The 23,690-nt window shown below is 37.5% G+C and overlaps 1 protein-coding gene across 2 annotated transcripts in view; it reads right to left on the reverse strand.

Annotated features, from left to right (window-relative positions):
• LOC114479095 (contactin-associated protein-like 4) overlaps window positions 1–23,690 on the reverse strand; it is a 141,995-nt gene that overhangs the window by 33,763 nt on the left and 84,542 nt on the right. The window contains exons 6-17 of one of the 2 annotated variants that reach the window (XM_028472560.1): window positions 20,021–20,196; window positions 19,792–19,932; window positions 16,679–16,946; window positions 16,438–16,581; window positions 15,750–15,921; window positions 11,611–11,717; window positions 10,280–10,399; window positions 9,919–10,116; window positions 8,215–8,377; window positions 5,271–5,398; window positions 4,591–4,761; window positions 2,356–2,574 (exon numbers count right to left, since the gene is read on the reverse strand). In XM_028472560.1, the coding sequence (XP_028328361.1) occupies window positions 2,356–2,574; window positions 4,591–4,761; window positions 5,271–5,398; window positions 8,215–8,377; window positions 9,919–10,116; window positions 10,280–10,399; window positions 11,611–11,717; window positions 15,750–15,921; window positions 16,438–16,581; window positions 16,679–16,946; window positions 19,792–19,932; window positions 20,021–20,196 (2,007 nt within the window). Of the gene's footprint in view, window positions 1–2,355; window positions 2,575–4,590; window positions 4,762–5,270; window positions 5,399–8,214; window positions 8,378–9,918; window positions 10,120–10,279; window positions 10,400–11,610; window positions 11,718–15,749; window positions 15,922–16,437; window positions 16,582–16,678; window positions 16,947–19,791; window positions 19,933–20,020; window positions 20,197–23,690 lie in introns of both variants that reach the window. The other variant, XM_028472559.1, reaches the window with a different exon arrangement.

Consider the following 23,690-nt stretch of genomic DNA (forward strand, 5'->3'; position numbering starts at 1 on the left):
TCTACTAATAAGTAAAATTATACAACACAGTAACAGTGATTTAGTACAGCATTTATTTGTTAAGAATACACAATACTGTATGTTTCAGATAAACAAGGGTCCAGTATTGATAAAGTTGGAGCCTGGTTAATTACTTGGCTGCCTAATGAATAGCTTGCAGTTGCGGATTCGTTTTAAGCATTATTTAAAGGCTGTCGCTGCACAAAATCACATCACCCACCGATATACAATCACGAGCTCCCTGCTGCATGCTTATTTACAGAATGTGATTATTGCTCAGTGGTCAGAAACCATCGCCTCAGCACTTTCTCGCTCAATAGTGCAGACCAGCTTGTGGAATCTGGCCAAAAACAGTTATGCACTCTTGTGTACTACATTACAGGGTAAGGCAGGGTGAGATAAGACCAGCAAGCACTACTGACTTGAGTCACAGTCACGGAATCAGTCATTTTTGAAGGATTTTGCATATTCCATTTGCATGCACACTGCACGGCTACAGACTCTTTTTTTCGCTATAGATGTGTGTGCATCTTTATTTCAGCACTGATGTCATTAAAACAATTAGGGGATACATTTTCTTTGGAAATACTGTGTCTATAGCCATGATTGTACCTATGTTTTATTTATAATTGCATAGAGAAATAAGCAATATCTTGGCCTTATATCTATCATGCTTAAACTAATAGAAGCTAGAAAATGTGCATGAAGGGCAGCAGACATTACCTCTGTTCCACAGCCAGATAAATCTACAAAAGCCTTGAAGATAGTGATGTAACGATTCACTCAACTCCCGATACGATTCGATTCATAATACTGGGTTCACGATACAATTCTTTCACAATTTATTTTACAAAATGGGACTGTAGACAAATGATGACTGAAAAATATTCTTTAGAAAATACTGTATTATTTTCCTTTTATTTTTCATTGTCAAAAGAATCCCTTGATAAACTATTCAAAACAATGCAATTTAACTAAAAATAAATCTTAAATTAAATAAATACAGGAATAATGCAAATGAAGAAGAAGCCATTAATTTAAATTCTGGTTCTATAGTAAACAATGCAGAACTGCATAATAGTTCTTTTTCTTTTTAAAAGTGCAACAGAAAATGTATTTTGTGCCTTAACAATTGGACTTTAAAAAACAAACAAAAAAAAAAAAAAACAGTAATTTCACTGTATTTACGTCAGATATTTGTTTGGACCAGCAGAGGGCGCTGGTAACCCAGTGGTTGGTTGGCATGCATATATTCATGCAGTGAAGAAGAGAGGCTATGCACTAGCAGACAGCTAATAGAAAAACGTGACTTTTACAGATATTCATGTAATATTACAGATATTCTTTCGGTGCTAAAGGGGTAAGAAATCATTTATAAACATGTTTAAGAGTAGAAGGCAGCCAGAAAGAGAATAGTAGCAGATCCCACCCGCTGACTACACTTGGACAAGAGAAGGATAAATAAATATAACGCCCCCTGTTATTTAAAAAAAGTACTGCGATTAAATTTTCAGAGTATCGATATGAACCGTGATACCTATGAATCGATTTTTAACTGCCTTACGATTAATCGTTACATCCCTACTTGAAGAATGTGGTAAACAGTCACAATAGATCAGGGTTGGGGTGATTTTTTAATTGTAATCGCGTAATTGATAAATAATTACACCGCACTCTGGCGTAACCAACACATGCTTGTAGAACATGTCCGTCTCTCCCGGCCGTCACCGGATTGTGCCATGGTTGCGGGGAGACTAGGGCATGGAGAGCCCTTGGGTGAACGCATGAAAGCCGAACTGGTGGAGCTGGGGAACATCCAGTTGCTTCACTGGAGGAGAGGAGAGCGGTCAGGCCGTGCTCTTCTTCTTAGCCTGTGTGCGCTGAGCGAGTTGTAATTGTAATTTTAAAAAGTCATTTACCCCAACCCTGCAACAGACAATATGTAAACCTGTCGTAAAATGATGGAAATACTTAAACTCACACAAAGCTTTATCTTTCACAGGCAAAAACCCTGACTGACGGTTATGTATGAAAGTATCAGAAAGCTGAACTAGCCAGGAGCAACACAATGTTGCATGAAGTAGTTTCCAACACAAAAGCTCGAGGCAACACAGACTGCAGTACTGCACCAGAGGAGGCGAGAAATCCGGAAAGGTTTGAAAATGTGTAGACAAGAAAGGTGATGAGAAAATAAACTTCTGTCTGAAGAAAAAAAAGACTATGTACTGAAACAGTGAGTGGGTGGGAGTTAAGTTAGCATATCAAAATGGAGAAATGCTGTGGAGAAATAAAGGAGTCAACATCAAAGTCTCCAGCACTGCTGCTAGTCAGGAAATTGATGAAATGCAGCCTCACCTATGAACAGCTGACTGTTGAGCTGCAGGTGGAAGTGTCCGTCAAGTGGAGCCTCCCGCGTGACGACCGGGAGATCATCCAGTCGCAGCGACGCCTCCTTGATGTTCCGCTCGGCTCGGATTTGATGCCAACGGTCGTCATTGAGCGGTATGCTCGACTCCACATGAACCTCCAGTGGGCCGTTTCCCACATCAAAGGAGAAAAGTACCTGAGTGGATGCTGAGGAGAAATCAAAAGACAAACAGTAAATAATGACAGTTGTTGACAGAATAAACTGATGCCTAAAAACTAGACTCCTGGTGCAACAAATAATTTTGACTTTCAGCAAAACAATTCCTTTTGTTCAAAAGCTTTGAAGTTAAATAATATTAAAAGTATCTTCTAAAGCTGTGATCAAATTAGGGCACACATTCCTGAATAGCAGGGGTGTAAAAAGTACTGATGTATCTTACTCAAGTACAAGTAGTTACTTGATTAAAATTGTACTCAAGTACAAGTAAGTCATACATGAAGAACTCAAGTACAAGTAAAAAATAACTCAATTAAATAGTACTCAGTAAAGGTTAGTAGTTACTTTCACCCCCCATGTTGGTAATAAATCTTGCCACATCTCATGTATAAACTTAAAAAGTAAGAGACCAAATCTTGCACAGTTGGAACTTCATTTATTTATCTGTATAAAATAAAAGGTTCGTCAAAATGTACAGTTCTTTTTCAGTAGAAATAACAAAATACTTCAATTCAAAATTAAAAAACTTCACAGGCTCTACATGTAGCTAAACCTATGAACACTAAAACAGAGAAAATAACCTCCATTCAATGCGGTTTTGGCGCGGTGCATTAAGTTTAATCTGGTTGGTCGGCTATGAGGTGATGCATTTGATAGTTGTCTAGTCATTAAATTGTTTGTAGTTTCACAATGTCTGTTGATCATTTCAAACCAAAAAATAATAATTTAACCAATAACGGTTGGGTGTAGAAATGTAACAAATTACTTTACAAGTAAAAGCAAGTACAAGTAAAATTACTGATTTAAAAAAATATTCAAAAAAGTACAAGTACCCATGAAAACAACTCAATTACAGTAACACGAGTACTTATAATTATAGTTACTTTCATCTCTGCCCAAAAGCACGAGTGTCAGGGGCCACATACAACCCAGTTTGATTTCAATTGGTCCAGACAACTAAAGAAAAGAATTTCTAATGTAGAAAAACTGAATTTTTAACATTTTTGTGGCCTATACAAATAGTGGAGTGTAACTGATTGGCTGCAGGTTGGATATGAGACAGGGATCTGTTGCATCTTTTTGGTCACCCAGATGGTGACCCCTGTCTTTTGTAGTTTGAGTTTCTGCAGTTGAATTTTTTACACTGAATTTCAATGCTAAAAAAATCTGCAATAAGAATTTAGTTTCAAAATAAGATGGCACAGATTTACGTCCATACCCATACGATACCGTAGTGTATTAAGCAATAAACTGGATGGGTTACAACTGTATACATTTATAATAGTAATAATGCATTGGATTTTATGTAGCGCTTTGTCATACACGCTTAAAACGCTTTACAGAATTAAGGCAGTATTCTTACACTCTACACTTAGTGGTGGTAAACTACTACTACTGGGGCAGACTGACAGAAGCGAGGCTGCCATAGTGAGCCATTGGTCCCGCCGACCACCACCACACTACTTTCATACTAGGCAATGTGGGTGAAGTGCCTTGCCCAAGGACAAAATGACAGATACCACTGGAACGAATGTAGCCCACTGTGGCACCTGGTATGTTTTTTATTTACCTTTTTGTCTTTTTTTCTTGTAATTATTGAAGTCTCTGTACACTTTTGTAACTTATCATTCTTTGTGAACAAACAGAGGCACAGATATGTGTCAGAGAGGTTGTATCATTGTCGTATGCTGTAAAAGCTAAAAATAATAAATACTGTATATTGTTGGGAAAAAAAGGACCAAATCAAAAGTGTTCAGGAAACTTTTGATTTTTGCATTTGTTATGCCCTCTATGGAAGCTTAAATTTACATTGTGTTAAAAGTGCGGTCACGAAAAATCAAAAGTGTTAAGTCAATAGCCAGACGTTTCCCTGCAGGGTTGCTATTAAACAGATTACGTCTGCAACCTCCAGGTAATCCTGATTACATTTGTGACTTTGTGGTTTCCCTGACAAAATCATCATAATTCGCAATACATTTCTACCCCACAGCTCTGAGGGCACTCACAGCTCAGCTCGATGCGGATAAAGTCTCTGATGCCCAGGTTTTCCAGGAAGACACCTGAGGAGGCTGTGGTTTTAAACAGGAAGGATATATCTGCGCTCAGCTCTGCGTGGAATGTGGGGAAGTGGAGGTACGAGGTCTCCTTGTCGAAAAACGCAGCATTCCAGAAGTTCTCTGAAAAAGAAAATAAACCATTGGAGATTTTAAATGGACATCACGTAGCAATGGCATAGTCAAGCAGTGTGTAATGAGTACACAGACGTGCAAAATTCTACGGTGTGGTCATGCTTAATTGATCGTGCCACATGCCTATCTGCTGGGGTTGGTAAATGAAGGCTGAAATTGCAATTAATTAAATGAGAGAAAATCAGCATGCTACTTTGATTTAGCTTGTAATGCTTTAAAAAGGAAACAAGTATCAAAGCGTAACATCTTAAAAGGTAATATGCGTGAGCATTATCTTTGCTAATGGGGATTCATTTGAGCGTGGCAGCGATTTAATCTAAGTCATTAATTAATTACATCATTGACTGTTGAATTTTGATTGTTATTTTGAGTGTTTTGGTCGAAATGACGTTTAAAGAAGTTGGACAAAAAAAAATTGTAACATTTTTTCCTTCTATGAGACAATGTCGTTCACATATTCATCAACTGTAACTAGGCAACCGCAGGCAAGGACTTACTGTCTCCGTGACAACGCAGCGGCCCCACCCTGTAGGCCGCCTCTGACCCCGGCCTGTGGACGTCACCCAGCACCAGAGACCTGACCGGGAGGCTCTCTTTATGGGTCAGTGGGCCTGAGTCCTCAGTCCTGCAGGACGACAAAACAGAGGGAGGAACCAAAAGCGAGATGAGAAGTTGAAGACAGAAGACAAAAGATGAGACAGAAACAGGTATGTTGAGTTCAGGGAGGTTGAAACATAAAAGTAGAGATGTATTAATTCACAACAATGACATATTGTATTGAGGGGTGGGGCACTGCCTGTAAATCATACACAAATCCAATTCTTCATTTACAGAAACAAGTGCTGAGAATTATTAGTGGAAGTGGATGCAGGAAACATACAAACCCAATATTTATACAGCAAAAAACTATCAAAATCTCATAATCTGGTAGAATACATTTTAAAAACCATGTACAAAGCTCATTTAAAAATCTTACCCACAAATCTGCAAAAAAAAGTAATAATTAAGAAAGAAAGTAATTATAACTCATGAGGAATAAAGATATTTAAAAAACCCAAATTGAGAACAGAGACAAAAGAAAGGTGTATTTTAATTGGGGTCTAAATGATGACATCAATTTATCAAGAACACTTAATATGGTCAAGAAGAATGTGAAATGTATAATGTTGTAGAAATATGAGACAGAAGTGTAACTGTATTGTTGTTTCAAAGAGATGTTTGCAGTTTGGCTTTGTTTAATGTAGTTTATTTCTTATGGAGTGGACAGATGTTATATGTTTTCCTTCTTTCTGCTCCTTTTCCTTCATGTCTTTTTCATTTTTTTCAATGTGGAGGAAAAGAAAAAATGTTTTAGTGTCTTGAATGAAATAAAAAAACAAACAAAGATTATAATCAACTAATATAAAGAGTTAGTGGAACAGAGAGGAGGGAAATACATTTCACAAATATGAAATAGGAATAGGAAAAGACAAACTAGTTATTTGATATAGAAATTGGTAGAGGTGGTTTGAAGCAGTGTTCATTTTGTCAGAAAATTTTGATTCAATTTTAGTCAGAAATTTAAGTCCAAATTTAGTTTTCAGGACTATTTCAGTTAAAGATTAGTTTTAGTCAACTAAATGACATTAAGACTGTAGTCGACTAAATCTGTTTCAGATATATTCGACTAAAATAAGAGTTTATTCATTTTTTAAAGATTCAATTACCATTTATCAACCTGATATGGGATGGCATTCATATTTGTAAATACACACAGACAGTTTTGAGTCGTAAAACCACATGAGCTGTCTCACGTTTGCAAACAAGTCATTTACCGGCTTGTGTCCCCTTCCACGAAACTAAAGTAGTTTAGACTGGATAGCTTCCAAAAAAGAAACTTGATTCTGATTGGATTTTGTCCCATGTGAACAGTTTCACTTCTATTAGTTAATAATATCAATATATTTTCATATAGTATTTGTTCACATGTCTTTTTTGTTGTCAGTCTAGTTATTGTAACTTAAAAAACTATGGCAAAAAATGTTGGTTTTAAGGACAATTTAATAAAGACTATGAAATAATTTATTTACAATCTAAAAATAGGTTCTCAAACATATCGGAATGAATCATCTTCATTCTCGTGGTAATCTTTTTTTTTTTTTGCATGCGAGACATTTCATTACAAGTCAGATTGTATCTCACTCATATCTTGACGCTTAATCTCGGCCCATTTTCTGTGACAGTCTTTTCCGAAATAGCCTGCCGCTCAGGACACTGATGGAGCAGCTATCTGTGCTTTCACATGTTCAGATAATCTACATGTCCATCTTTGCAGTTGACAATTTTTCAGAGGCTGGAAATGATTGCTGCGTTTCCAAAACAGGTCTTCTTGAAGAGCGCCTGCGATGAAAAGTTGAGATAAAGTGGAAATGAAATGAGAATGTGATGAAGTGACTTCAGCGTTTTGGGGGGTGTATTTTGTTTAATTAGCAGAGGTTCAATGGATGCTGATCAGATTAGTGTTGCGCATGCACCACATGATACATTTTGACAATCTGATCAAAATAAAGTAGTCAGTAAATGAATAAGTTTTTGAGCACAGTTATTTCAAAAAGTTATGATCGGATTTGAATTAAATTTGGTGAGCTGATCTAAACTTGGCAGAGGTTTGTGCTCTCGTAGTGCTCTTGTAAATCCTGTTTTTTTTAAAAAGACAAATGTCTGGTCAATCTTCGCTCATGACCTTTGGGCCAGATGAGGTGTCTCCGGTGACTCAGATGGGAGTTCTGTACAGCTGTACATCCGGTGCAGTAGATGGCGTTATGCAACTATTCAAATTGGTTGCAACATGTCCATATAGTCCCTCCTATCTCCTTTCCTATCCACTGTTCTTTAACCTTCGGAAGTGTTTAAGTGGTGGCCATGATAAAGAGCGTTCAAATTTTCTGAGGAAAGGAGGCGCGGCCGTAGGATTATCACGTCACCTAGTGGAAGTTCGTCTGAGTTCCTTAACCCCATGACTTCATCCACGGGGTTATGGCAAAGTGGATAGGAAAGGAGATAGGAGGGACTATTTGGACGCAGCCACTATCTCTCAGCTGGCCTGGTAACCCCTTGGGATCCTCCAGGAAGAAGTAGCTGGGGAGAAGGAAGTCTGTGATGCTGCCCCTAAGACCTGACCATATATAAACAGTAGATGATTGATGGATTGACATGATCCAAGGACCAGGAACATTGGTGCTATATTCATGGTTCCCCTAAAGTAAAATTTTGGTTGTCTACATGGAAACGGTAAACCTTTGTTTGCAGAATATATACAAGATGAGTTTCATAATGTTTCAGTTACACATTATTCCCATTTAAATATGACCTTAGTTGATTAAATATCTCTCTCGTTATTCATTAGTTTAATTCCCTTGAGGATAAACATCAAAGAAACAGTAGATTTGAAAAGCGCAGTACCACTCGTCCCGATCGGCGTCACAGTTGCAGTAATGCTCTGGGTCCACACAGTCGCCTTGTAGGCCACAGGCACACTGCTGGCTGCCTGGTTGAGCTCCTCCCCAGTAAGTCTGAACACGACCCTGTCCTGGACCCCCGAGCCACCAGCTGAACGGGGAGCCTTCTGAAATACAGAGCAGCAGTTCAGCACAGGTTTACCAGCAAAACGCCTTTTTCAATATGCTTCAGCATCACTAAGTGCATCAATAGGAGTCATTAGACCCATCAAATGTTTTCAAATAAGCTACACGTTGTCATTTCCAAAGCTGTCTTCCTTACATCATATACATTCAATTTCCTAATCAAACACAAGCATTGCAGAGCTTTTAAATAACATGATCTCTGTTGGTCAAAAAGCAGCTTAAATGAAGAAAATCTGCCTTTCTCGAAGTGCTAAGATGACTCCTGCATTTTAAGCTCTTGATGTTTGCTGTGCTCCTGCAGTAAAGCAGAATATATTGTTTTCATAAGGGGCGATGATGGGGGTGTCAGATACCGGTTAATGCATTTCACTTCCTGCGGCAGCGTCGGAAGAAGGGATTGGAAACGTCCCGGCTGAGTCAGCACTTCTTCAGTAAGAAACCTACAGTTTTGAGCATCACCTCATTACCCTTCACCCCAACACGTTCCTTTACCTCTCTCTAATTGTCTCAGTACAGGTAGAATTTCTCAGCACGTTTCAGCTATAATACACCTGCCAAGTTAAATTCCTTTTGCCGTTTTTAAACTGTACTTGGCGAATAAAATCAAAAAAATTCTGATTCATTAGTCTCAAGAATAGACTTTATGACTCGATGTTCTCTAAATGAACAACATGCACCAAAGGACGTCACATACCTACGAGTAAAGCAGACGTGGGCAACTGGCGAAACAACAACAGAAATACACAAAATGTATTCCAAAAGACATACATCATACATGAAAAATACACTAAAAGACAACAGAAATGCACAAAATGCAATTATGTCAAGCAAGACAATGACAAACATACACAGAATGACAGAAAACACACACATTTACTGTAAAAAAAACTATTTCCTGTGTTAATGCTCTGATAGGTCATTATTCTAAATGCTGACATGAATCTACATAATGCAGCCCTTAGATTATGTTGTGGCCTCCACTGTGATAGAAGTTGCCCACCATTGGAGTAAAGCATAGGTATTATAAGGTTTTAGCAAACAGAGCATCTTACCACATTATGTTTGCTGCTTACGTAAGATAGTGCAGAGTCTCTGAATTTAGATTATGTCTCCATTCAGTGATGAGAAAATGGAAAGAAGCACAACGTGGCTGTCACAATAAATATGTAAAAGATTTATGACCACCTAAGAAAGAAAATCTTCACCGTTTGGGTAGTTAAAGGAAAGTCCGATGAATATGTTTACCCAATTCCCCTGATTTGGAAATTAGTTTTTTTTTTTGTAGTCTTTTCTCTTTAGAGCTTTTGCTTTCAGTATATGCTTTCCCTCAAGATGGAAATAAACAAGAATTTAGGATTACCGAAATACAGTAAATATAACATCTTATTGTAGAAGCTAACTTTTCATTTAATACATCTATAATAGTTCTTTAGTTCTAAAAGTTTAAGTGAAAGTGGAAAACAAATAACTTTAGATGCATTGCAAAACTTAAGCTTAAACTTTTAAACTTAAAGGACTTTACCTAAAGCATTGAGGAGGCGGGACATCCTGCATTGGTATGACAGCTCTTGTTCGCAGTGCTCTGATTGGCTGATAGCTGCCAGAAGTTGCTCCTCCTGAGACGCGTAGTCAAAGTGAACAGAAAGCTGGCTCACACCATGGGACGGCTGCACTCTGGTCAGCCCAGTGTTGTTGTGCTGGATCACCATCCATGTCCTTTCTTCTGAGAGATACGCATTGACACAAGATGATCAACAGATGAAGAAATTGCATCACTATCTGAGATTTAGACCATTAAATAAAAAGAAAGATCAGAAAACGCTATGCAAATAGCAGCCGTGTGTGTGTGTGTGTGTGTGTGTGTGTGAGGGGGGGTGTCTCACCTGTCATGTTACAATAAACCTGCTGTGGTTGGATTGGTCCGCTGCCATCCACATCAATGTAAAAATGCCCCGACGTGTTGCCATTGTGTTTGTACGCCTCGCAGGACTGTTCATACACAGCTGAGAGGAAAATGGAAATTACAAACTGGAGGATTGTGGGTAAAACCAGCACATCATAATTATTACAGAACAAGTACTCTAAAGCTTCTTTTAACACTAACATGTTTATTTCGTTTATTCTAACTTAAGATGACGGTGAGGACTGATGGGAATACACAGTTTTTAACAAAGAAACCTCCCCCAATATTCAAGAGCCTTTTTGTCTATTGTCCCCATAGATGTCGAGTGTGTGCATGCGTCTATTGGTGGGATATCACAGGGAAAATAGAAAATATGAGCTACATAAAATGTATGAATTTCAGCAAGAACGTTTAACTTGCTTTTGACTTGAAAAGTAATTTAGTTCAATTTGTTACTTTGGCTGCAACATTGAGGAAAACCCACTGAATAAGATATGATGCGCAAGCTTTTGAATTTGCCTTACATGCCATAGCTGTCCTTTAACAAGTCATTGTTAAGGACAGCTACTGTATGGCATATACGCAGGGGTGGAGCAGTGACATTTTTTGTAGATTCTTTAATAATTTTTTGACACTTTTCATCCAAATGAGCTACCTTTTGCCCTTTTTTCTCCATACATTTTGCCTCTTTTTGTTTCACATTTTTTCCCCTTTTTTCTATCGTTTGCCACATTTTGCTCATTTAAGCTACCTTTAGCCATTACATAACACCTGTTTCCTCTTTTCTGTCAATTTTGTTGGCCACACTTCACTGCTTTTGGTTCATTTCAGTCACTTTTCATTCTTTTCTTGCCACGTTTTTGAAACTTTTAGACCAGTTCTTGCCACCTGTTACTCATTTCTTTTTACTTTACTTACACTATACCCATCTCCTAACTCTTTGTTTACCTTCTCAGATTGGCGGCTTCGTCAAATGGTTGGCTGTGATTGGCTTTATCACCATTCAATCAATCTAACTGGACCAATATGTGCGGGTGTCGCATCCTCCACATCCCCAACGGATTAGACGCGCCTGCATGTACGGCAGATTCAAAGGCTCACAAACATGTATACTATGTATATATCAGATGAACTTTACATAATTTTGATAATCATGTTGTCCGAGACTTGGATTCTCCCCTATGATGGTGGTCTACTTTGTTCCAATATCTTTCCTATTCTGTTTGACTCGTGAGTCACAGTTAGTGTTTACACCTATAGTTCTTCCTCACCCTCTCCTCTTGAGGTCATTTAGGAATGTTTGTAACTCACAGCTGTGGCAGGTGGCTCCGTTGTAGCCGCTTCCTGAGCAGTTACAGTGGAATGAAGACCAGGACTGGGTGCAGCGCCCGCCATGTTCACAATGACTGGGTGAGCATCTACGAGAGAAAGAGAAAGAAAAAGAGAGAAAAAAAGAGAGAGAGAAAAAGAGAAAAAAGATAAAAAAAGAGAAAAAAAGAGAGAAGAAAAAAAGAAAAAAGAGAGAAGAAAAAAAGAAAGAAAGAGAGAAGAAAAAAAGAAAGAAAGAGAGAAGAAAAAAAGAGAGAAAGAGAGAGAAAGAAAAAAAGAAAAAAGAAAAAAGAAAAAAGAAAAAAAAGAAAAAAAAGAGAAAGAGAGAAAGAGAGAAAGAAAGAAAGAAAGAAAGAAAGAAAGAAAGAAAGAAAGAGCAGGAGAAACAAGTTTTGAAATTGCTGATCTTTTAACAGACAAATTGTAATGAGACTGAAATGGATTAGGATGCATCTTGAAATCAGAAATATTAAATATTGTCTTTTGCGCAAGTTATCTAAAGCAAGTTTTATTCAGGTCATATATTAGATGTATTTCAAAAATACAGTACATACATGTGCAGTGCACAAAAATCACATGCAGGAATTTTGACAGCTGGTTAAGACATTAAATTTGAGTTCAAGAAACACCAAAAAACATTAACAATAACAAACTAAAAATGATGGTAACATTTTTCAAATGTTATTGACATGATGTAAATAAATGATAACTACTTTCAAAAACTTTTTGATTCATATAATCGTCTTTTGACACTTGTTCCTGTTCAGGGTAGCAGGTCGCGGTTAGGGCCTCACTTACCGTACAAAGTTGTAAGTAGTAATCGAGCATGAGTAATTTAGGAATGGAAGAAGAAAGATGGTATTACATGCAATACTGTGAATCAATATTTAGGGGAAATTGTAAAATTGCAAGATTTTGGAAAATATGAATTCTTTCATATTTTGTGATTAACTTCAGTCATGTAATCAAAAGGCTAGAAAATTGAGATCTCCTGCATTTATTGTAAATTTGGAGGAACAAAAACATCCAAAACTTAATAATTTACCCAATGATTAAAGTTTTTCTGTCACTTCTATTTTCTCCTGTATGTGGGCCAAATTAGATCCTTTAAAGGGCTGGATTTGGCCCCCAGGCCTCGAGTTTGAACTTTACGATAAATAAGAACATACTTCTGGAAAACAATGTTTTTTAGGTTAAAAATCCCATGGACACTGGAGGTCAGAGCAGAAAAGGAATCATAATGAAAACTCTTCCAAAGCCACACCACCTTTCAACCTCACCAACAAAAAATGTAAGTATACTATCCATTACACACAGGAAGAAACATTTTAGCCAGTGATTTTCATGGTTATCTTTTAATGTGAATTTCAAAAGTGATCGCAGACTAAGAAAATATCAAAAAGGCCAGAAAAGGTAAGAAAAAGAGAAAACATTTGTTCCTTTATATAATTGATTTATCTAATCAACTGCCAAACTGCATTCTTGAGTTGATAGAGAAGATAACCACAAGGGAATTTTCATCATAAACCTCCTTTTCCCATTAAAAGCTGAAATTGTAATATGCCTACTTAACAGAATTGCGATTTTCTTTGAATATTAATGAATGGAAAAGCTTTCCAATGAGTAATTTAGTCTTGTCCTTTTTCCCCACTGGCAGACCTTCTCAGGACTGCCACACACTCTTGAACCAGGTCACCTGAAAGACTCCAGCTCTCAAGAGAGTTCACTGAAACTCTGTATGTGCTGTATTAGGTAGAATGGCATTATGGTTTCCTTATCCATATTCTGATGAGAATCTGTATGAGACTCATTGGTGCAAAAACTTGACAGAAAGTTGCCTGTGGAACAAGGTAAAGTCAATGATTTTTCTAATTTAATGTAATTCTCAAATATATGGAAAAATAAAAAGTTATTGAGAGCAAATTATAAAAGCCAGTAAGCATGCATCCTGTTTTAGAGCACTCATTTTAACTTGAGGCTGTATAAGACATGTCATTGGTCCCCAACCACAGGGCAGAAGATCATGTGGTACAGGACCACAAAAAAACAAAGTTTAAAAAAATGACATTTGTTTGATTAAATGTATGTTCTGATCATTATATTTTTGGAAGAACTGCCACTTCTGCCTTTGCGCTCACAACTCCATTACTTTACTGCACTTGGTCAGACTTGTTTGCTTTAGGAAATATTTTTTTGGTTTTTCTGAATTGATAAGTTTAAAATAGAGCTGGAGGAAGTGGCCGGGGAGAGGGAAGTCTGGGCCTCCCTACTGAGGATGCTGCCCCCGCGACCCGGAAACGGCTAAGCGGGAGAAGATGGATGGATGGATGGAAAATAATTAAATAAAATATTTGGCCCTGTTTTTCTGTTTTCATATGAAATATTTTTTGGTATTTCTAAGTTAAGTTTTTATAGGAAATTCAGAAAAACCAAAAAATGTCTCCTAAAAAAACTTCTCATTAATTCAGAAAAACTGAAAAAAATTTCCAATAAAAACAGAAAAACAATGCAACATTTTATATTTCCTTATTTGTATCTCATTTAATGAGAATAAGACAGATATAGAGGCTGGCAGGAGACACGGTGTTCACTATTTATATCCACACCATTTCCTTTCCATCTGTTTCTAGACCGGCTGGCACCTCCAGGAGGTTCTACACAAACACAAGAAACATTCACACGGTTTTACGTGTGGAAAAGCTTGGCAGTGTTTGATTTTGTGATAATGCTGCTTTCCCATATATTCATAGCTTAGCACATAAGCTGCTTTAAGTGTAAGTATGTCAGTAAAAATATATATATAAACATGATAGTGTTAAAGTGTTTGTTTAACTGAACTCATGGAGGTGTAATTAAAAGAAAGCAGATGACCACACAGATTCTTCATCTTCCTTATTCACATAAAAGCCCAAACTCAGCAGTCTGTCAACATGCTACAGTGGGAGTTTCTACCTCCATTTATCTCCATGTTGTTCTGAGTATGCTGGAACCTTACAGATAATGTTTTCAATTCAGTGTCACATGACCACACTGAGGCTATTCTTATGTCATACATTCATTGTTGAATGATGCGATTTTAGGGCTATTTGTGGCATTCCATTACTGTTCTGTATGACGAATGGCTATGATTAGCTACTGAGTAAATTCTTTGTTTGGAAAAAACATTGATAGAGAGACTCTACAGGAAACGTCCTGTACAATCAAACAAAACTGGACTAAACCTTATAACAATTGGTGCAAAGAATGGGAATGGTATGTTTAGTTTCACTCTTTTTTTTTTAACGAGAAATGGAAGAAACTTGCTGGTAGGTTAAGAGTGCAGACTCTGTACAGTCAGAGCCATAAGGATTTTGATGAAGGCAGTGGGTGGTTTGTGGAAAAACTGCGGAAAACAAACACAATGCATGTTGCTATACTATCAGTTTGCTGAGTCGAGAGCACCGCTTGTAACAACAGCTGATAGTAGTTTAAACATATTCATCCCTCTTTAAGAATGAAGATGTATCCTGGTTTTACCCTGCCTTGTTTGAGCGATGCGTTTGTTAATTATAGTGACACAACTCAACACAAGAAACATCATCGATGTGCTTGTTTCTAAAAGATCAAAATTGGTACAATGACACCTGCTGGTATGATTACTCATGTGTTTCAATTCATTGCTGTTTCATTATTTTGACATCCTGATACACCCACAGCAGATGGCAAACATAAATCAAATGCAACATTGAAGTCTTGAAATCTATTACAATTAGAAACCACCATTTCCTTTACTGATCAAACTAAACATAAGGCTGATAATTGCCACTGAATCTTGAGGGAGCTGAAACTTAGCATTTAAAGTAAATTTAAAGCATCGAACACCAAAAAAGCAGCAGCAGATCAGTTATTTACGACAAAAATTTACACAAATCCTAATCTACATTGGCACAGAAACTGTATCTCCAGATCTTGTTGAGTTCTTTCTTTCTTAATATGAACTTTATGTTTTGTTAAACGCATTGAGATGACTTTGTTGTAATTTGCGCTATATACATAAAGTTGAATTGAATCGGAATTGAATGACAGGATTAAGTGATTCAATGATGATGCACAGGCCGAAGGAAGTTTCTGAGGTGCCTGACCTGTCAATCATGCCACACATGTCGATCTGCAGTTGACTGTAATTTCCCAGCAGTCTTTGTTGCACCATAATCAGATCAACGGGTTGCCGTTCCAAAGTGATGTGACGCATGCAGCCCTGAAAAACTCCAAAAGGGTTTCTGCATTCTGGACCATCATCTTCAGCAGGACAACCTTGGAGTAAATAACAGAAACACATAGAGCAGACTATCTCTGATTGAGTATTGCTAATCCCTAATTAACTGAAATGACCCTTTTGTTATGGTCTATTAAATATGGTGGGAAGAGGAAAATTGCATACATTTTATTATGATTGATCGGTAAGGCAAATAAAAAATATTGATGGACTGCAGTGTTGCCCTTTGTGAGAAAGGGCAGTAGAAAGGTAAAGAGGAAAGAAGGGCGCAATAGAATAATATAATATAAAAAGAGGATGAAACTAACTTTTTGCTTTAAATCAAAACCCATCAAACAAGCTAAAGGTGAGTATTGTCAAAAGTAAAATAGCCTTTCAGGGTAAACTTTCTGTTAACTGTATAAACTAATTAATGTAGAACAAAAAATACAAAAAAACAATAATAATAATTTGATAATTTGTATTTAATATGACATTTCCAATTTTCTAAATAAGCTTGTTTAATGAATTTCTTTAGATATAGAAGCTTTATTGTCATTTTTAAATGTTCTTACCCCCCAAAAAAATGTGACTTCCAGTGTTGACAGGAAATGAGGGGAGAGCATGAGCTACACTCTCATTGTCCACCATGATTGTCAGGAGACCATGTTTGAAGGTGAGATCCACAGAATGCCACTGTCCATCATTTAAAACAGAGCCTGAAAAATATTTACATTAGCTCTATTGTGGGAATACCAGTAGTTTTTTTTTTTTTCATTGTGGAAATTTAGAAATAAGTCAAGTATGAAGGCAGACCTGCACGGAGCTCCAGAAGCGTCCTGTCCTCTTTAATAATTTCTAGTCGTACTCTAGCATCACTCAGGTACAACCACAACACGCCCCCTCGATGAAGGACGTTGAAGTAAACAAGAAGTCCTGCTTTATTCCAAGTCCTGAACTTGAACCCAACTGAAAAGGCTTCAGAGGGGGTTGAAGTTATCCAGGGTAACTGCAAGAAGCTCATAGGCCCAGGAAAAGTTATAGCGATAGAAATGGACTCCAAACAGGAAAAGGTCACATTTCCCTAAAAGAACAGAGCAGAATTCAAAGAGAAGAAGGGACATAAAAGAAGGTGTTACCAAAGACAAAAAAACAACAGACATGAATATCAATCAGCCAAAGAGGCGTGGCAAGGCAAACTTATCTGGCAGTCACCTCAATAGTGAGTCACCTTGAGATTTAAAGAACTCATTAAATAACAAATCCACAACTCTGAGCAGGGAAAGGCAGTGTATAGACATATCCAATGATAGATCTGTTGTGGTGATGACACGGGTTTCATTTCTGAAGCTGAAACTATAACATAAAATTTGAGTCCCAGACCTCTGCTCGACATCTCAGTCTGCTTTGGATAACATTTAACTGACCTTTGTAAAGCTGTTACAGAGATATCTAAAAGTATGTGGAGAGAATGCAAAACATGAAGTTAAAGGTTTACCATTGAAGTTTTCCCCCATAGAGTCCCCTAAACAATGAGTCTGAAGTGACTCTACATTCAAGTAAACACTTACAGTGACTATTCAGAATGTGCAATATTTTATCGTTTACGATTTATCGTCAAAAACACTCTCACCGGTAACAATATGTCATCCCACAATATAAACAATAAATTCCCATATCTGAAATTAGCGAGGGCCACGGGCCATTTGTCCCTCCATTTAGCCAAGAATGCCCCAAAAAAATGTGTTTTATGAGACAAAACTGCCCGTTTGTTGGAAGCTCTGCCGCAGAGCCTCCACAGTGTGCACTGCCACTGCCCCCCACACACACCGCCGTCTGTGTGTGTGAGGTGCTCGTCTCGGCTACCTGAAGCTGCGATACATCATTGACGGCTATTTGGTTGAGACCAGATAACCATCCGTCAGATCAACCCAATGTTCCACAAACACGGGGACAGAGAAGAACCTGTAGCATCGATTATGAACTGGACACTCAACTAACGCTAACTATGCTAATCTAACACACCAACACGCAGACTGGGCTATAAGCTAATGCTAACCACTCCATATAAGGAATAGACTAGGTAAAAATAACAGGTCTTACTGTCATAAAGCCACAGAGAGCCACCAATTTGTTTATGGTAAGATTTAACACTTGCATAGAAGGATAAAAGCTAAACATGTCACACGTTATGAGATATGTTAGCATAAATACTAATGCCTATTCGTTCATCCCAACTTGTGAAACACAATTTTTTTAAATTATTTTTCATGTGTTCACAAGACAAAGCTGGTCCCATCAGACTAATGAAACTATTGTGATTATTACATCAAAATATACTGAATATCTAAGTTTTTTAGTCAATATCGCCCATCCCTAGTGTCTATATGCTCTGAAGCTCCATGGACTTCATTAGATCTTCAGCACTACGCTTCAGTGTCCATGGTTCTCTACATGCCAGCTATCTGGTCCTTTACTGTAATGAGAAACAATTTATGTTATGGATGGATGGATCCCGATGACCTAACCTAATGAATGCCTTTGGAAGACGTGGGCAAGTCCAAAGCTGGAACTGGAAATTTTTTCAAGATAAAAAAAGCAGAGACAGTAGAAGAATTTAGTCACATGGCTACCACAATTATTTTCTGACCATAGAAGGACAAGATCAATCTGCAACAAGCCAATCATGTGTGAATCGTCAATATATTATATAGTTCACTCTGAACCAATAAGTTTGAAGCAAAGGCCAGGTCATCAAGATGTAGCAAGCTGAGGGGCGGGATATGTTACACACATCACCTCCAACTCTTCTATTGGATGTATCCGATATCAGTATTTGTTTCGACTGTCTTCTCTATAGATGTCAGCATACACTCCAGTACTGCCGCAGAGTCTTTAAGGAGCTCTTTTAGCCACTCGTAACAAAGACCACATTGTTCTTTCTTGTCCTGAACAGACGCGATACAAGATGCAGTGCTGTTGCTCATAACAAGAAGTGACAAAATCTTTGGACTCCTGACAGATGAGTCTGGTGGGTAAGAGGTGTCAAAATTAGCATCTGGCATCTTAGATTGCATTCTTTACAAACAGAGCGGCTCTCTTAACACCTTTAGGTGAACAGGCCTCACTCTAACCACACAAAATTCACACTTTTCAGTTTGTTAGCAATCAAACTGCTATAATTTCTGAGTCAATCTTTGGCTTTTTCATTGTTGACAGACATTTTAATTAGAACTACTCGAATATTTTCTCTTCTGTTGATTAGAATACATGGTACAGCGTTGGTCTAAAACTCAAGAAAATAGCAGTTTTATGGAATATGTATTGGAATATTACAAGATTACAATTCCATTTAGCAGAGGCAACACAACACAACACAAACAATTAAGGTTAAGCAACTTGCTTAACATCCCACAGTGATGGCCCAGGTTGAATTCCAACCAGTGACCCTCCGATTACAAGCCCACTTCCTGGATTTTTCAATATATATTGAAAAATTCTGAAGTGTGTTTTTGTCTGAGGAGGTGGTGGATGAAAAAAACTAATTGAATATCAATATAAAGCTCTAAATTTGACAGAATACTGATGAGATTTTTTTTTAGTTTAGTAAGCCAACCCATTTAGAAACCACTGTGAATGAAAATGAAGAATTTGAAAGCCTTAGATCTGAATCAAGTCAATGCTGAATGAAAGTGCTTTGTCATTAGCTGAACTGACAAAAAGCTTTACCAGAATCTTAATATTTCACTAAGAAATCATATTGTTTGCTTAAAAAAATGGTCTATTCCCATGTTTTCCCATGACATTGTTTTCTACTGCCAGCCTTCATTTACCTGATTGGTTTTGAGCGACATACCATGATTATTACATTTTGTGCTTGTCTGGTCATTTTACTTCTCAATAAAACATTCTTCATTAGGTACACTTACTTTCACAGTCACTTTGCGGTCTTTGTGTTTAGCCATTTCAATCAAGTTGAGGCCATTAAACTGCAGATTCTCAAGACATCCATGGAAGTCCCTCACAGCTGATTTCTGTGAGTTGAGGCTCTGGGCAGCTCCCACACTGAGCTGATGACAAAACAACATTGAGAATCAAGTATTAGTGTCTGTGCTTGGGCCGTATTGATGGAATGAGTCGGTACTTTTTCAAACACACCTGTTTAATGTCCCAGAGGCTAAACTCTGCAGGGATCTGAAATCTTTCTGCGTGTTTGTCAACAGTGAGGTTGAGCTGAGTGTTTCTCTGCTCCAATATCACATGATGCCACTGCTGGTTATCTAACAGGCTGCCAAGGGAGGCCAGGCGATGGGTTTCGGGGGAGGATGTCCTGCCTGGAGAAAACAAGGAAAGAAAATGGATGTTAGAAATGAAGCAAGGTGAGGTGGCAAGAAGGAAAATGAGAAAAACAAGATATAGCAGGGATAAGTGGATATTCAGGCTAGAGCTGTAATCGCCCATCAAAAGTTTGTCCAAACCCAAATGAAGCAAAAATTTTTAAGCCCAAACCAGCTTGACACAATTTAAATCAGTTCAAGAACGAGTCAAAAATTAGTTGTTTATGCGTTTTAAACATCATTTATTCATTTTCCAAAGATCAGCCTTTGATTCCATCCATTTGTGCATCATTCACACATGTATCAGAACTCATACCTTATTGCTCATTGACCCCGCAGAGCTCAAACCTGAGCCGAGCCCAAGTAAGATGATAGAAATTAAGACCGAATCCAGCCAGAATCTGACCCGACGGGTTTGCCCAAAGATCTACAGCGCTAATCCAGATACCAGTGATGGGAAAGTGTACCACAACAACTTTCCAGTACAATAAGGCAAAAGAGACGAACCCTTTTGCACTATTTTGCACACAAATACAAAAAACATGACAGCTTTCTCCTACTACAGAATAGAAATTACAAGTTTTTGTTCTGATTTTCAGTGACTCACAAAAGTACTGAAATGTGCCTGAATTCTGCCTCCTGTTTGCGTGGGTGATGAGTAAGAGATGCAGCTCTGTCAGGCACATTGCTCACTGCAGAGCTGGTCAACATAAATGCTGAAAGTGACAAATCTTGTCACTGTTGTGGAATTTAAAGCTTGACTAAAGAAACAAAAGACAAAATGGTTTTCATTTAGTTTTATACATAAGGTTGACATTACGCTGTCATTAGCATGAATAAGGTGTCACAAAGGCTCTCATTAAGTGTCGTTCGCTAATTTATGACACCTTTGGAGCTACGTTGGCATTTTTTAGGTTAGGTGGAGGGATCTGTTAGGGTTAGAGGTTAGGGTAACAAAGGGTTAGGGCAGCAATCTTTACTCTCAAAGGAGGCATTATGCCTAATCTGGCCTGGATCAAAGTCCATCCGGAGCCGAAAAAAATACCTTCTCAATGAAGACAATACAGTGTATAAAATTCTATACAGTTAAAATAATATTGAATATTTTATGAGTTAATGTATTTTAAGGGTTACAAAATTAACTTGAATTCGATAACACGTGATCATGTTGGTCAACACATGCTAATTGCTAATTTCTTGCAACATATCAAGCCGGCATGTTGGCAATTAAATAAATCTTTCCCCACACAAAAAATCTGTCTTTTATTCCAGAATAGTCTTTTTGTTAGTTTAGTTATCTTACCAGGGATTTAAAATTTAAGATTAGCCAAAGGTGCAAGAAAAGTTAACCAATTGTTTTATCATAATTTTATTTGAAGTTAATGTCATTAATCATCAATACCCTCTGTAAGAAAAAACAATTCATTATTTTTATTTTTTTAAAGTTCCAGGGAACCTTTGCAAAAGTGTCAAAGAGCCACAAGACCCTCCAAAGCCGCAGGTTGCAGACGCCTGGGTTAGGGTTAGTGTCACAAACTTCTATTTACTTCCCTTATACACTTCTCTGGTTTATTCTCCTCATATTTACTCAAGCTCTGACAACCTGTCATTATTTAATAAAGCTGAAATTTTGCCCTCTTCTCATTACCTGACCTGATAATCTGCTTCTTTCTGACAATTGACCCAGTGTCAATGGTAACACAGCGACACTAGCCCCCATACGCCAGCTAAATATTTTACATTCCCAGAATCCCACAGAGGGAATCATTCTTAGGTCAGCCCTCGCTTGTCTCATTAGTAGCTGCCTCATATATTTGAATACTTGTTCTGAGAACAATAGTCAAACATGTGATTAAGCCTGGTTTGAAAACTGCAGGGGAAACATGGCGAGACTTCATTAATAATAGATGAGCACCTGACGGTCCTCATAAGTGGATCTGTCCCCATCCTCTTCCCTTTGGGAATCAGGGAGAAAATTGGTGTTTCTGTCGCAGAGAGAGCAGAATAATGTAAATCATTAAGAATGTATGAGATATTCTTTGGAAAGAGACAACCGCAACTTCAGAGAAATAAAAAAAAAAAAAAATCAGACCATTTGGAGGATAATGGACAAATCTATCTTTGATATTTGAGCTCAGTCTCTGAGTGATCCTTCTGCACACTTCAGAACAAAAACAAGGTATTTCTGACAGAGAAAGTAAAGATGTTCAAAGTCTGATAGCTGTGGTAGTTTAAATGAAACCTATTAAGGCAAATATAAAGGAACAGTGTAATCAAGAGAGAAATACATTTTAAATATACAGTATAACAACTCCTTATTAGAATTCAGGGTTTAGTTTCATGTATGAAGACCAAAAGTTGCTGAAACGAATCACAATGTTAAGAAAACATCATGAAAAAGAAATATGTAGTTATCTCAAACATTACCACAATAATATATTTTAACATTGATGCATAGGTTCTTTAATTAATCATCACTTCTGTTCTAAAAATACCAAAGGCTATATTAAAAAGTAGCAGAAAACTAGAATACATTAAAATAGCATTCCCCATCTCAGTTACCTTGTGTTGCCAATATTTTCTACTTGCTGAGTCAGTATTCCTTGACTTTTTTTCAGCCTTCTCCCTTGAAGTGTTTTAGTGCCCTCCTCACCAGCACTAAGCATTTTAGTTTAAAAAACAGGTAGCTCATCCATCCAACCACCAAAACTCCTTATTTCTGGGGGTTGGATATTACAGATGCCAGGCAGTGGTGAGTTGCATCTCCTGCTATGTGTGTCAGACTATTATGGTATGGGATGTATTCATACCTCCATTCACTCCCGGTGACTTCAAGCAACGTAACACACGTGTTTCTGGTTGATGGGTGAACCTGGACAAAATATGTGTAGGCCCACACACCCACTTGCACAAGGATTGTACATTTAGTTCATCCCTTGCTTGTAGTTTTATAACACGGTGGACATAAATGAAATGTTAAATAGTTTTTTTTAGCACAACAATTGGATTCAGTACAATTAGTCATAATTAATAGCAATAATCCATGATAAAAACAGTTTTAATCAATATGATTAAAACTGTTGCTTGGCAACATGAACATTCATCAAAAGAATCTCATCCACCTTCCATTTGAAAGCTACTGCTGTAAATCTGCAGTGCAAATATGCAATCTGTAACCTAGAAAAAGCTCTGAAGGGAGATTTAAGGTGCATAATTTAATGCAGAGAGTTGAAAGACTTACAGCTTCTTTTGAAACATCATGAGAGGGAAAGGATTGCTTTGACATTTTTTCGACAGAAGACGACACATGAAAGGGAAGAAAAGGAAACTCAGGAAATGGTTGAGGGAAATATCTAAAAGGCTTCATTGTCTGCATGAGGGGCAGAATATTGTGACAGGTGACAGAACAATGACTGGGTTAAGACACAAAAAAAAGGCGAATGGTCTTTTATAGCGGAATGATTAAAAACAACTCAGAGTCAAACCAAGAC

This window comes from Gouania willdenowi, chromosome 17 (assembly GCF_900634775.1).
Source record: "Gouania willdenowi chromosome 17, fGouWil2.1, whole genome shotgun sequence".
Lineage (NCBI taxonomy): Eukaryota > Metazoa > Chordata > Actinopteri > Blenniiformes > Gobiesocidae > Gouania > Gouania willdenowi.